At 45.5% G+C, this 14280-nt stretch overlaps 2 protein-coding genes across 14 annotated transcripts in view; both read right to left on the reverse strand.

The window, feature by feature from the left end:
- LOC119129646 (C-type mannose receptor 2-like) overlaps positions 1-14280 on the reverse strand; it is a 902042-nt gene that overhangs the window by 362045 nt on the left and 525717 nt on the right. The window lies entirely within an intron of this gene.
- Positions 1-14280, reverse strand: part of LOC119128075 (neurexin-2-like) — a 250844-nt gene that overhangs the window by 15760 nt on the left and 220804 nt on the right. For all 13 annotated transcript variants that reach the window (XM_037260157.1, XM_037260160.1, XM_037260158.1 and 10 more), the window contains one exon: positions 959-1130. In XM_037260157.1, the coding sequence (XP_037116052.1) occupies positions 959-1130 (172 nt within the window). The remainder of the gene's footprint in view (positions 1-958; positions 1131-14280) is intronic.

The following is a 14280-nucleotide window of genomic DNA, read 5'->3' on the forward strand; positions in this document are numbered from 1 at the left end:
CCGCAGAGGACCGATTGACAACAACAGCAAAAGGCTAACGCTAACGCTTGACACGTTCCAGACACCAATTTGGATCCTCTGGTGTGTGTTTTTATGTGCGCGACTAAATCCAACCCAAAAATGAGTGAGCTCTCTCCGTCTTCCTGCAGCCCCGACGTGATGGATGAGCGAGGCGAAACACTTTTGTCCACGTCGAAACAAAAGTTTAAAAATACATGATCGATCGCTGGCGTGACCGAGGATGTCACATCGCAGTCCCGCTACAACAACTGAATCGAGGCGATCGAGAAAAGTGCAGAACGCAGCCGGTTGACCATTTTGCAAATGTTTTCAAACGGCTAACCTCCCCTCCCCTTGTCCTTTTTTTGTATTGATAACGTCGGGACACCTAACACGTTAGCGTCTTCCTTTGAACAACCATGCAAGCGGCGGCGGTAAACACAATTGCCAGAGAAATGCAGCGTGCGCCCAAAATAGCCTCGCAAGTGAGGCCTAAATAGAATCGCGCTGCTCGTCGTGACTCATCAAGGATGTGAAATGATTTGCTTTTATCTTTCGGAGCAGGCATGTGCTAAAAGCATTAAGTGCACTTTCCTTTGTGAGTGCGTAAAATGGCGGGCACTCGCACGTTTTGGCTGACCGGGATTCGGGTTTCAAGAGAGTCGGGAGCGATATAGACACGGGCAGGCTTCTTTTTATAAACTCACAATCCAAGCGTGGCCTGGATGCAAACATCTTATCAGCATCATCAATAGATTTCTCCTGCTCACTTAAGAAATGTAACCATGAGTCATAAGAATGAAAAAAAAGCTTTGAAGAATCAGCTTAAACACCTCGTCGAAGTGGGCCAGCGATCGAATCGGGCAAACTGTTGCATTTCTCTCGCCATTGCGTGCCAAGTCAACGCTTTCCATTCACGTGTAATCTTTGATAAGGCACGACGGGGAACGCCGCTCACCTGACGGGAAGCGCTCAATGACGGGCTGGTTGTCCACCTGTAGCGTGGCGTTCCCGCCGCTGCGCGTGAAGCGCACCACGTGGTACTTGCCGTCGCTCACCATCACCGCGCTCTCCTCGATGGCGATGTCGTCCGTTCCCACGTTGAAGATCACGCCGACCCTTCCTCTCTCCTGTGGACAGAAGACGATGATCCGGTTTCACAAAAAAAATCATCCAGCCCAGTTAAAATGGATCTTTGACGTCTATAGCCGTCAACGGCGGTGAAAGAGTTGTATCGGCTTTATTTTCAAACAAGCAGACCCTGAGTCATGTGACTTTGCTTTAGGTACTGACACCAATTTGTCTTGAACATCGGAGCTCAAATCGGATCCAGAAATACTCAACTGTGTCAAGCGATTCAATCGGATTTGTTGCATCGGCACATCAGCTTGATATCCGATTTGAGAATTGTTGAGATGCAGAGTATTCTTCAGGTGGCTGAGGCGTGCCCTAACCTTTGCCATCTATTAGCTGCTCGCTGCTTTGAGTCTCTCGCAACTCTCTGCTCACCCCCACCCACAAACAATTCCATCCCCTCGCCATTTCCTGCCATGATTCGGACCAAAGGTCAAAGCCATTTAGGGAGCTGCGGAAGCGGAACGGCGTCTCGGTTGCACTGGTGTAAAGATTATGAGCCATATTAGCACACGGAAGGTCAAACTCATTTGCAAAAGGGGAGGGGTGGGGGGGGGGTCCTCCGGAAGCGTTGCGACATCATCGATTCCGTGTAGCATGTACATTTTCCGCCTTCCATATTCTCACATTTCCAAGGTGAATTACGAGACGGTTCCCTTGCCGCGCTGCCCCCTTATTCGCGGATTAGTAGCTATTAAAAAAAAAAAAAATGGCAAAATTAAAGCAGCGTGATGCTAACGGAACCATAATGAGCACGTTAATTGAGTAAATAAGCACAGAGGTGGTACAGTAAATTAATGGACGGTGACATCACAAGCGGAATTACGGGCATCTTAATCCCTATTTGCAGATAAAAGTGTTTATTATTCTGCGGTCAGCTCTGGTTGGGAACCACGCCGACACATTCGCGGAATGCTTCCGGGACATTTTCCGGTTCAAGAGTTGGTGAGCTTGTCGGGGCCCGTCGACGTCCGCATCTCGCGGATCAATGGTCACTGGTCCTTTATAGCTCGAGAGAGGCAAACATTCATATTTAAAAAATCTTTTGTTTGGGGCCAGTCTTACTCCCATCTCAAATACCGTTTTTTCCCATGTATAATGCGCAAAATTTAACAAATTTATTGTCCTAAAATCTGGGGTGCGCATTATACATGGGTACATTTTTTTTTTTTTTTTTTTTTTTTAATCCGGATATCATACGGAGGCCGCCATTACAGATGCGCTTTCTTCTCTGCTGTTCACTTCAAACACGCTCCATACGAACACAATGCTCTCGTATCAGACGCTTGCTCGATCACTTGCTCGTTTGCTGTCACAATGTACCCTACACACATCCGAAACATTTCTTCGCTATCGAGTTTGCTAGCGCATGCGCAGTGATACTGACCGGCAGAATAACATCCGGTTGTTCCCAAAGATGATCTTTTTTCTGAAATAATTTTACGTTTACGGACTTAAGTAGGAGTCAAAATTTGGGTGCGTATTATACATGGGTACAGGCTTTTTTCCAGCATCAACATGCCATTTTTAGGGTGCGTATTATACATGGGGGCGCATTATACATGGAAAAAAACGGTAGTTGGATAAATTTGTCACACGGCATGACTCCAAGTATTGATTGATTGATTGTAACGATTTGACTATGCCATCGGCTCAATGTTAAATATAACTCTAGAGGCTTTTGGGTTATCCAGAAACTTTGCTACTGTATTTTAATAGTGGGAAGAGATGGCGAAGTGATCTATCTCGCCCATATCAAGCAGTAGACACTGGGTCCATTTTTCCACCGTAGGATGAAAGCCCACCAAGAAGGCTCTCCGTTTAGCAGCGCTTGACGGACACAAATGATCTCAGTCCGTGATGAGGGCCGAACGTCTCAAATGGCAAAGTGCTACTTCGCTTACAGTCGGGAGCCACTTAATCAATAGACTTATGTTATGAACTACCCCGGCCGCAGTCTCGCTGAAACTCAATACCCATCCCGGGACATGAATATAAATATGACCAGAAGGGGGAGGGGTTGGAGTAGCGAGACACGCGGATTCTAAATTGAATGGCAGCTATTGATACCTTTTAGCTGCAAGAATAGAAAAAAAAAAAATCCTTGATGCGGGATCATCTCCATTAGCGCCCTTCACGCTTAGGCAGCTTAGAAGAATCACAACACCTTTGGCAGGAGAATTAATTCAATCCGCGCTATTAAAACTGTAACTATCAGTCAAACTCGCTCTTCCGTCAGCTTTGTGGCAGATGAGCGTTTGAGTTCTGCAACATTAGCATTCTTCCTAGCGTGATCGCGCCGGTGTCGGGAATATTCCGACAGAGGCGAGCCGGAGCTTTTCTGAGACGGCCCAGCGCTACGTAAGCGTCTCGACGCCGCTTGATGGGCCGGAGGTGTCTACGAGGAATAGCTACATCCAAATCCGAATGAAATGAAAAAGCGGTCGTGCCGCGAGGGGATTCCGCAATGTTCCTTACGTGGTTTCCCGTCAAAAAAGTTCCAATATGACCTTGCACAAAAACAGTGTTAAGGATGGAATAAGAATGAGCAAGCTACGGGCTTTTGTGTGCGTCCTCAGAGATTTCGCAACGATTGTGCAAAGCAGGAAGAGAAATAGTCCGAGGGTTAGACAGAAACATGTTCTGATTAAAAGGAGCTTCAGAAACCTTGATGATCCTTCGGGGATTTTTTGGAGGCGCTGCCATACCTCGGTTTCTCGCAAGGACTAAAAGAAGAAATTTTCGGACGTGATTGATTTCTGGTTTGGTTTAGCGAGGAAGTGATTTTTTTTCCGGCTTGATTAAATCTGACGGATTGCCACCACAATTCAATTTGGAAAGTGAAGATGTTGGCAGGTTGAGCTCAACCAAAACAACCGAAGAGGAAAGAGCCGCCGCGTTCATTAGCCGACGGCGCAAGCTAGCTCACTAACGCCAGTTGTCTGATTTAAGGCTATTCTTAGTTTCGGGATTAATATTTTTGTCAGAACTGCCAAGTGCACTCAGTGAACCTGATGTCTCGGTGTCTTATCGTTTCCCCGCATCTCCTCGGCGAGGGTAATTCTGGCCCGCCGCATCTTATCATCCTGTCAGTACGCAGCCGCCGTGCCTCGCGGCGCACAACAGCCGAGGCGTCGGCTGCCGGCAGAACGGCATCGGGCTAATCTTCCATTCCGGAACGGCGCCGTTACGTAAGGAAGCAAAGAGACCATGTCGCGACGATCGGCTGATTGGAAAATGACGATGTCTCGTCGCAGGCATGGAGACCCGAGCGAGCGGATGCTTGCTTTCTCTCTCCGCCAACTCATTTGTGTGTTTTGCCATGTGTGCCAGTCACCTTGACGCTGGCCCATATCTCCGCATCTTAATAGCGCGTTATCCATCTGCCTGCCTTCCGTCCCGCGGCTCCGCACCGGACCACTCTCGCAACTCGTCATAAGGTTCCGTGCTAAGTTCGGAAAATGGCGGCAGCAAAGAAAACACGAAATACAAATAAATCGAGGTGAGATCGGTCAGTTGTAAACACACATGGCCACCAGGGGGCGCCAGAGAGATGGATACATTTTACAACGTCAAATTTACATGGACATCTGTATAGACGTCTCAACTCGTTTTAGCGGGTCTCGGCTCCTCGCAGAGGATAAAGAATGTGCGTAAACAACTACTTCAAGTTGTCACGCACCAGTGAAATGAGACACGCCCCCTAGAGTCCTCTCGTTATTGTCTCCGTAATCCCTTGTAATTAATTTGCAGCTCCAAACTTAACAGCCTCAGCCAGTATTCCCAAATTCCGTTTTCCGAGTCGTCGCTATCTTCCGGTTGTGTACAATCTCTTCGTAAATAATTAGCAGGCGCTCGCTTTCACTATTTCCGCGCGTGGCGTTTGTGTGCGCGCAATTCACAGGTGTCTCGTGGGAGTCGACACGAGACGACGACGAAGGCGCTTTGATTGCCAAAACAGTGGCGCTATTTTGTTTTGGGGAGCGCGCCACATGTGGAGATGAAGCCCGCTTCCTTGTCATCTTTCATCTCCGGTTTGCACGTTGCGTTTGTCAGGCTAGCGGAAGCTCGTTGAGAGAAGAAAAAAATAAAATAACACCACAACAAACTCAAATGGGAGATGACTTCTTGTTTTCGCTTTTTTTTTTTTTCCTTTTGATGTTTTTACACTTTGATGGCGTAACAGTGCAGGTAGCTTAGGGCCAGCCGTGCGTTTTCAACTCTGTCGTGTGGCTGAAATGGAAAGGAATGACTGTGACCTTTGCAGGAAATCAAGAGGAAAGTGTTTTCTGTCTCCATTGTTTTCCGCTCCCTGCCTCATTTCCCTTCGCCTGCTCCATCTACCTTCCTGTCACTCTGCCGCAGAAACAAAAACAACAGCCCGGAATCCTTTTAAACTTGAAAAACTTTCCTCTCTGCCGTATCTGAGCTTTACTTAATAAAAAGTTTACCAAAGTGCTTGCATCGAAACTCATCTCACGAACGAAGATCATTTGGACGGAACTTTCCTCGTCGCGGTGAGGCTCAGTGGGGAGACCGCCGAATGAAAAGGAGCTAATATTTGCGCCGCGCTAAACTGAGCAAACATGGATAAGGAGAACACAATTGCTGGCTGCCCGCTGTGTTGTTCTTTCATTTCTCATCACACCTCCACAAAGGGTGGCGGATATATATATATATAATATATATATATATATATGTATACATATATATATATACACATATATATACATATATATATACACATATATATACATATATATATATATATATATACACAACACCTGCGTCTCGCGCAACCACCCGCTGACGCTGAAACAAAACAGGTTGTTTTGTTTAATCCATATGTCGCAGGAATCACACACACAATGAGAGAAAGTTGGCGAGAAAGTCAGGCAAATGCTAATAATGTTAGCGTTAATTAGCTGCCAATGTGCTTGAGTTGTAAAGGTTAGCACCTGACCAAGATCACAGTCACGCAGTTGACGCCCAATTGCATTCTGGGTAACAATAAAGCTAATTGGAGCGCGTGTCAGGATGTCGTCGTGGAAAAAATGTCAACAGAGGACGCAAGTAGCGGAGGAAGATTGCGACCGTCCTCAGACAGAAAAGAACAACAAACTTCCCCTGGGCCAAGTTCATTATTCACTTAATTAGAGCGCAGGAGGACTCTCAAATTGGTGTGCCTCAATTCCGCCGCCGTTTTCTTAGCCTGCGTCTCTGCGCGGACGCCAACGCTCATGTCAATAAGTGCCTCATTTGCATATTTGACTCAAACAGTACAAATGAAGGAATTGGCCTGGCGCGGTCATCTGCAATTAATTGGCAAATGAAAGCTCCCCCGGCGCGGGGTCACATTGCAGCTGTCGAAACGACGACACGACGACAACTAATTGTTTTGCTGTCAATGAATGACTCAAAAGGTCTCACTTTCTCCATTTTCATAATTGCAAAGCCCAATTAGCATAAATAATAACCCAGCTGGCCCCCGTTGATTGTTATCGTCCGTCCCGTCTGCCTTTAGCTTTTTGCGTCCTCCCCGCTCGCCGCCGCATCAAGACGGATGACATCCTGTTTGGGTGTATAAATAACAGCGCTGCTCGCTTAATGGCTCTTCATGTGGCAGATAAACGCCGACATTTATATTCATTGCGCTCGGTCTTTGTGTGTCAACGTGCATCGCACGGCAACAAGCCTGCGCGACACGATCGCAACGGTAGCTCATCGAGGACCACGTGAAAATGCTAACAGTACACAGCGAGTTGGGACGAGGAATCGGGAAATATTGAATTGCCAAGCATTTTTTTAAAAAAAGAGGACATTTTGAGTGCCAGGCAATTTTCAGCATTCGGACTACGTAAACAAAGAAACGACCACATTTTTCGACCATTTTACATTTCCCAAAAGTTAATTTTTTTCTTCTTTATTCCATTTTTTATAGTGAGCAGCAGTACAACATGAGTTAGTTTCACCCAAATAACCTATTTTGGGCCAAACGCAATTAATATTTTAATTTATGCCGTTTTGGTTTATGACACCATTTTAATGTTTGTGGAGTGTGATATTTGACATTTTAGAGCATCTGAAAATGTATTTGTTTTGTTCTATGAAACTTTATGAAGTTTCTTAATAAATACTTCTGTTAAATGAATATGGAATGAGCCGAAATTGGAGTTTCTAGTCATGAAATGCTCCCAACTGCAAAATGTTTTTGCCCTTTTTGTTTGTGATGCTAGTGTTGGACAGTTTTTAGTTAATTTTTATTACTTTTTATTTTTAATTTAATTTACACATTTTATTTTATTTATTTATATGACTTTTTTATTTTTAACTCAATCCATACATTTTGTTTTATTCATTTTCATTACTTTTTATTTAGTTTAATTTATACATTTGATTTAGATTTGACTGTTACATCAACCTGTCCAGGGACTGCAGATGACAATTAGCCTTTGGCCACAATCTGGCATATTTACCTACGTTACATTTGTTCATTCCGTACCGTCCCTAATGTCAATTGTCACTGTTGGCTTCCCTTGTTGGGATTGCCGTTGGTGATATTTCACGTCAGCGGTGCTCAAAGTGTTAAGACACCCGCACGCGCACACAATAGAAACGTGTGTGTGTGTGCTATTATTCCCCATATCAATATCAAACATTATCAAGCCAGACCCAAGCAACAGACAAGGATCTGTAGGAGTTAATGGTCCATGGACCGCTCAGCGTTGAGCCTCCGGGCTGCCAGAACGAGCTCACGGGGGGCTCATTGTGATCACGCCAGTGAAGAGGAACAATTTGCAATGCGCGACAACTTGTCGCAGCTGGTGATCTGACAAGGCCATCCGTGTGCACGCCAACAAGACGACCATTCAAAATGGGGATGAGTCCATTTAACGCTCCTTTGTCAGTGTTAAAGGTCCGGACACCCCGTGGGTCGTGTTTAAGAAACGTACAAATGGGAAATTCCTTGCCGTGCGTGACCGCGGCCTTCTTGGAAACATCAAAAGGATGCAAATGCAAACTAATTTGATTATTTTATTCTTCCAGATTTGAGTGTTTCATAAAATGTAGATGTGGCCATTCCCACAGGTGCCACATTACCGGCGCTCGGGAAAACAAGGAAGAAAAAAGGCACAGCAGGTCTCCCTGCAGAGCTGATTGGCCATTAATGGGAAGATGGATGTTATTTTTTTTTTCCCTTCCTCCCACCTCTCTCCGTCAACATTACGACTCTCGCGGGAGGGCCCCAATCCGATGATACATGAACGCTCATCGGGGGAACATTAATGGCGAATGTAACCATTTTGCTGCCATTATTCTCCATAAAGCACAGGTCAGCGCGTCTCAAATGCTCGGCCCGCCGTGCGCCGCGCGGCCGTAAAAATCAGACCGCGGCGTCGTTAGCGCCGAGATGGACGAGAGGATGGCGTGTTCAAGGACCGCGCCGAAATACACCGCGCCGGGTGGGAGTGTCCGTTTTAGGCCGCCGGGGTCCTTTCCATCAGCGTCACATCAAGGCGTCAGATTGTTTCTCCTCCCGCCGCTCGGCCGATGCCGGCGATTGGAGTCCTGACCCGATGTGCGCAGAAGCATCTCTATCTCACGCCGGCATCAGCCAGCCCATAATGAAAGCCGCAGAGGTCTTCATCTCCCCATCCCTACTTTTCTGACACGGCCTCGTACGTCTTCTTCTCCGCCGGCTGTCTTGGCTCGTGTTTGCCGATCAGTGCGCCGGAACCCCGAGTGCAATCTTGCCCAAAGCGGACTCCGACTCGCTAAATCGTAGCCTCTTAACGAGCTGGCTGTGTGGCGGACAAGTGATGGAGGACATTATCAGCACCGGTGGATGCTCTACTCCATTCCTGTCTACTTTGTGCATCGGAGATGGCGCCTAACCACCCCTTTTTTCCACCCTTCGATAAAATACACCAATACGAGTCATAAATCTTGCCACGGTAATATTATGCACACACGGTTAGCTGACAAAAGAAAAATCCACAGCGGGGCGAAGGATTCCCCTTGCGTCCGTGTATTGTGCTGGCATCGAATGAGACGAGCTGGCGGGATTTGAGAAAAGACGGATCGCCTGGCAGAAAAACATTTGCAAACGTACACGTTGCGCACCTGTCCGTTCCGCAGCATGGAAATATAACTTGTAATATCATAAAGGGGTGAAAAGCAACCATGGGAGAGTTTGCCCTCCAGGAAGGTTGGAGTATAACCACACAATATCATCCTGCCCATCTCAATGGAAGTTCTGACAATGGTTGTTCCGAGTATGAATAAGACTCAAACTATGGTTATCGTGAATTTCCCCTGGGGATCGATAAAGTACCCCTCACACCGTCTCTCACGCCCTCTCTAGCCAAACTATAAAACTTCGTACAAACTCTAATATTAGTCATTTTTCATAGAGAAGAAGATGTGACTGTGACTATTGTTATATTGTCCATGTTTTCCACCACTGGAGCTACCAATGCTAACCGTTAGCACGTCAACAACCTTTCCCATTCATGTTGGCATCGCTTCAATCATACTTCATCTTGAATTTTTTAGAAACCAATTTTCTCGGGCGCCACTCCAAGCTTATGTGTCTCGACAAAGTTATATATTTTTTTCTGGAACCCGAGTACTTGCTTAGAAGTGGCGCAGGATTAAATGAAAGTGGATGCTGCAATGCGGCTCAAATAATCTCCCATAGCACCTTTTTCCTCTGGGCCTTTTTCTCAATATCGATGTCATCAATGATGCTACTAGCAATCTTCTTTGTCAAGTGGCTCGCGCTTTTGCCCAAAATGATGCTTTTCATTTCGCATATATGTGAACAGTTAGCAGTATGCTAATCGTTCACTAGCGTTGGTGGTGAAGAAAGAATATTCGATTTGCTAGCAGGGTCTATGTTTACAAGCGAGTCGTGTCGCCCCGCCTGGGAAACGCGGCCATGTTAGCTTGGCCGCATTTCAACGCCACCTCTGCGTGACGGCGCCAAGCCTCCACTCGTGTTTTGCTTATGTAATAAGCTCCCGCCATCGCTCCAACGCCATCATCGCCGGGGCCCTGACGCTTAAAAGCATTTCAAATGTGGGCAGGAGGAACCGTTTTGAAAAAAAAAAAGAAGAAAAAAAAAAAGCTCGTTTCTCTCGTTCTGCTGTTGTCCTACTTTTAGGGCGGGCGTGCCAGAGAGAAGGAAGAGCGAGACAGAGATGGGAGGAAGGAGAGATAGAGAAAGAAAAGGAGTGTCTGCGAGGATGCGATAATGAAGACAGTTAATTCAGAAGGAGGCGGAGATAACGCCGCGAGCGGCGAGATGCAGTTGTCAGATTTTCTGCTCTGCATGGCTGTCATCCGGGCCGAGGGGTTCGGGACCCGAGCAGGACAGGAGCGACACTTTTAATTAAGGATGCAAAATAACGCTCACTGGCTTTTTTTTCCAGGTCAACTTGTACTGCGTGGGAGATGTATAAGAGGAGCCTTGGTGGAGCTTTTCTGGCGCTCAAAACACAAGTACAACTTTTCACTGGGCTCCATTTTCTCTTCACGGTTTGTGGATTTTTTTTCACTAGTTATGCAGAGTAAATTCATTCACGGGTTGCTCCTTCTAAATTGTGGGCTACTTTCTTGGAGTAAAGCTGTGGACAATATTAATTTAATATTATAATTTAACGGCCCCAAAAGACGCCAGCCACCCCGTTTGTCAGATAACCAGTCCTGGTCTTGGAAAGTTTTGATTTTGTAAACCTTAAGACCTGACAGGGCAAAACAAACAAACAAATCACATCCATCTCTCGGAACTGCCCCCCTCAACTCACACACTGACTTTTGTTTCAGGGCTGTGCCTAAATACTGCACTTTCATCTTTGTTTTTTCCCCCCCATCTTTTTATCCGTCAAATCAGCGAGGCACGTGTCGTGCTCCTCAAACTGAATAAAAAAATATATATAAAGTTAGAAAGTCTCTCAAATCGGGCCAGATCAATGGATAAGGCTTGGCAGGCAGAGTTAATGGAATGCAGCTCGTGGCCTAGATTAGGATATTTTTCTTTCTCACCGGGCTGTCCTCGTACCACTAGTTGGTATATCGCAAAAAGAAAACCAAAAAGCTTACTACAGCCACACTAGACTCGTTATTATTATTATTATTATTTTTTTGCATACATGCTTACAATTGAAATGTACAGTATTGCTGTTTCTCAAAAAAGAAACGCTCAGCAGTTTGGTAGGAATCTCAAATTGTGCTCGTATGACGTCAGTCCAGGGACCCTTCACAGTCCTGACCTGCCATCGAGGACTCATCATAATCAAAGCCATTAAAAAAGACGTCATGGAAATGTCAATGCGCTGTAATTTATCTTTATCAGGCTCAGTGGCGGAGGCCATCAAAGCACCTTTTCAAGCTTACGGTCATTAATTTAATAGTCGGCATAACAAGTATGAAGCAAAACATCATCAAAATAATCGACATTCTTGGTCCGGTTAATGACCCAAAATTCAAGATAGCCATCTATAACTTTCCTTCAAATTGGGTTTTGAGTCAGATTTGGAGAAATTAATTCACGTCTACCACCGCCAGAAAAAAAAAAAATGTAAGTTGGGGTGGGGCGCAAAAAGTGAGTAGCCAGTGTCAAGAAAATCAAGAAGAGAAAATTCCATTTTGGGAGCGCAAACACCGAGCAGCACTTTAAGAGATTAGCCGCTCAATTTGATCCCGAGACAGGACTTTATAAAGTGCACATGTACAATGGTGCCAATCAAAGAGCTCATTACTGGCTATTAATCACAGTTAAGGGAAGTGGATTGCCTAGGTTGACGAGGCTAACGTAGCCGCAGTGACAGAGCACCGACGCTCACCGGAATGGACTTGACAGATCTGGAGCACGGAGATACAGGTTGGGCGGGAAAAAGAAAAGAATGGAGTCAAATGGCACAGAACGCAGCGGAGTTGGCCGGCTGGCTTCAAAATACATAGACGATAAGAAAGGCCATGTGTCATGTTAGGATTTGCTGTGATGAATTGTGCCAAATGATTTTGTGCATGTAGGACAGTCTTATCTAGCTCTCACTGTATATTTATTGTTTTTAATGGTATTTTATTAATATTTATTAATTACAGAACGTAAACTCAAATTATGGCGAATTCAAATGGAGTCAGACGTTGCTTTAACTCTTCTTGGCTCATCAGTGCGGCACTAATATAGGCTGTTCTTCGCGGAGGAGAAAGAATACATGACTCCGCAACAGAAGACGGCATTTGGCGTTAGCATTCAGCTCGCGGACCGAAAAGCAAAACCAAAGAGTAAGTCAAAGCTGACAAATTGCAATTCACTACTTCTGGCAATATTGACAAAATTACTTATGCAAAAAACAAAAAAGCTAAATGTTTCCAGAAGCATTGCAGTTACTCCGAGTTGTGTGCGCTCGTGTCATCAAAAGACACATGACATTTCTACTTAAGAATACGATTGCTAAATCCATCGAGCGAATGTTTGGGAAACTCAATGAGAGCTCCATCGCCAGCACTTCCAGGCAGGATGTGCACTGTAAGCGTTCTTGGACGCAATAAAGCTTCATCCATCATCTCAAACTCACTTTAGGCCCACGTTGCTTCTTCCTTTAACCCGCCGCACCTGCGGACTCGCGATCCGATCCGGATCGGGACATCGGCGATGCCTGCCTGCTGTCAGCTTTTATTCAAAGTGTGTGTTCTAAGTGCGGCGTCTATTAATAGTATCCCGTCCTCGACGTGCTGCTTTGACATTGCAACACTTGCCTTGCTGTGAGGAAACCTGAATTCTGCAGCGCGCACACACACAAACAGTATAAGCAATTTGTGCCACAAGCCGTCCAAAAATCCATTTATGACTCCACTCAAAGTGGCTCAAAAAGAAAGCTGGGATTAACTACAGCCCAATTAAAAAGTGGACTCGACCCTGTCTAAGTGGAACAAATAAGTGGACTTTAAGTGAACACGCTTGAGGCTCAACGACTTGGCATGGAGGACATGCTTTGAAACGGCTCAACGTGGTGACCTCTCCAAAAGTGGAAGCTTTGCAGAAGCACAAAGGCAGCAGGACAGTTTCCTCGTTGGAGTTTACATGGAGTTAGTTGTCGAATTTGAAATATTTGGTGGGCGGACCTTTTCTGGAGGTCTGAATCGGATGTTGCAGATAAGCAAATCTGAAATTAAAGATAATTAACAAGAACCCATGTGACCTCCCGTGACCCGGATGTTGTCTGATAGCTTGTTGCTAAAGCTAACATGAACGCGGATTGTTTTGTTGATTCCGCCTCGGCCATCATAAAGCTTCTGAACGCTTTCACCTCAGCAACATTCGGCGCTGCCGGGCGCGCAAACACACACAGAGCAAAATAAGATAAATCCATAAAAAAAATAAAACAAAAAGTCCCTGGGCTGAAGATTTATGAGAGCAATACAAGCGATGCTGCGAGTGAACATTATTTGCAGCTTAGCGGTCGGGCGAAAGGTTTAACATTGGCGGAATTGCGCGACGTAACTCGCCATTGTAAACACGACTTCCATTCATGCATCACTAGCTCCAAAAATAACAGCTTTGACAAAGAATTCAAAGATTTAGTTTTGAAAGCCTGATAACCGTTTGTAAAGAATTACCGAAAAGACCGAGCGCTCACTTGCGAAGCTTTTCGTGTTTTGCTTTGCCTTTCACGGGTGATTATTAGAGGCATGTTTGGATTCATGCAGGTCTTGTTTATGACACGAAGAGCATATTGATCCAGAACCACTTTGCTTTCGCGGGCTGTATCGAGACTTTGAGCAAGGACAAGCATCGAGCATCTCGTCAACTCAACGTTGAAGATGGATTCAGCAATTTAAAGGATCCTTAAAAGTATTTTGACAAATTGTAAGGGCATTTTTTTTTTTTGTCTTAGGCCTTCAGCAAAGCATTAATGAACTCATTCACTGAAATCGAATCTTTGACGTCTATAATCGTCAATGGGAGTGAATGACTGGATATGTATGCGGCACATTGTTGCTGCCCTTTTCTGCGTAAATTACATGTTTTTAATCATGGTTTGTTGTCAACAATGCGGATTTCATTTCAAGGTAACATAAGGCCGAAATCTTCTCAGCATGCTTTACAAACGTGGTTGACTCGTCTCAGTGCTCGTC

This window comes from Syngnathus acus, chromosome 10, assembly GCF_901709675.1.
Source record: "Syngnathus acus chromosome 10, fSynAcu1.2, whole genome shotgun sequence".
NCBI classification, from domain to species: domain Eukaryota; kingdom Metazoa; phylum Chordata; class Actinopteri; order Syngnathiformes; family Syngnathidae; genus Syngnathus; species Syngnathus acus.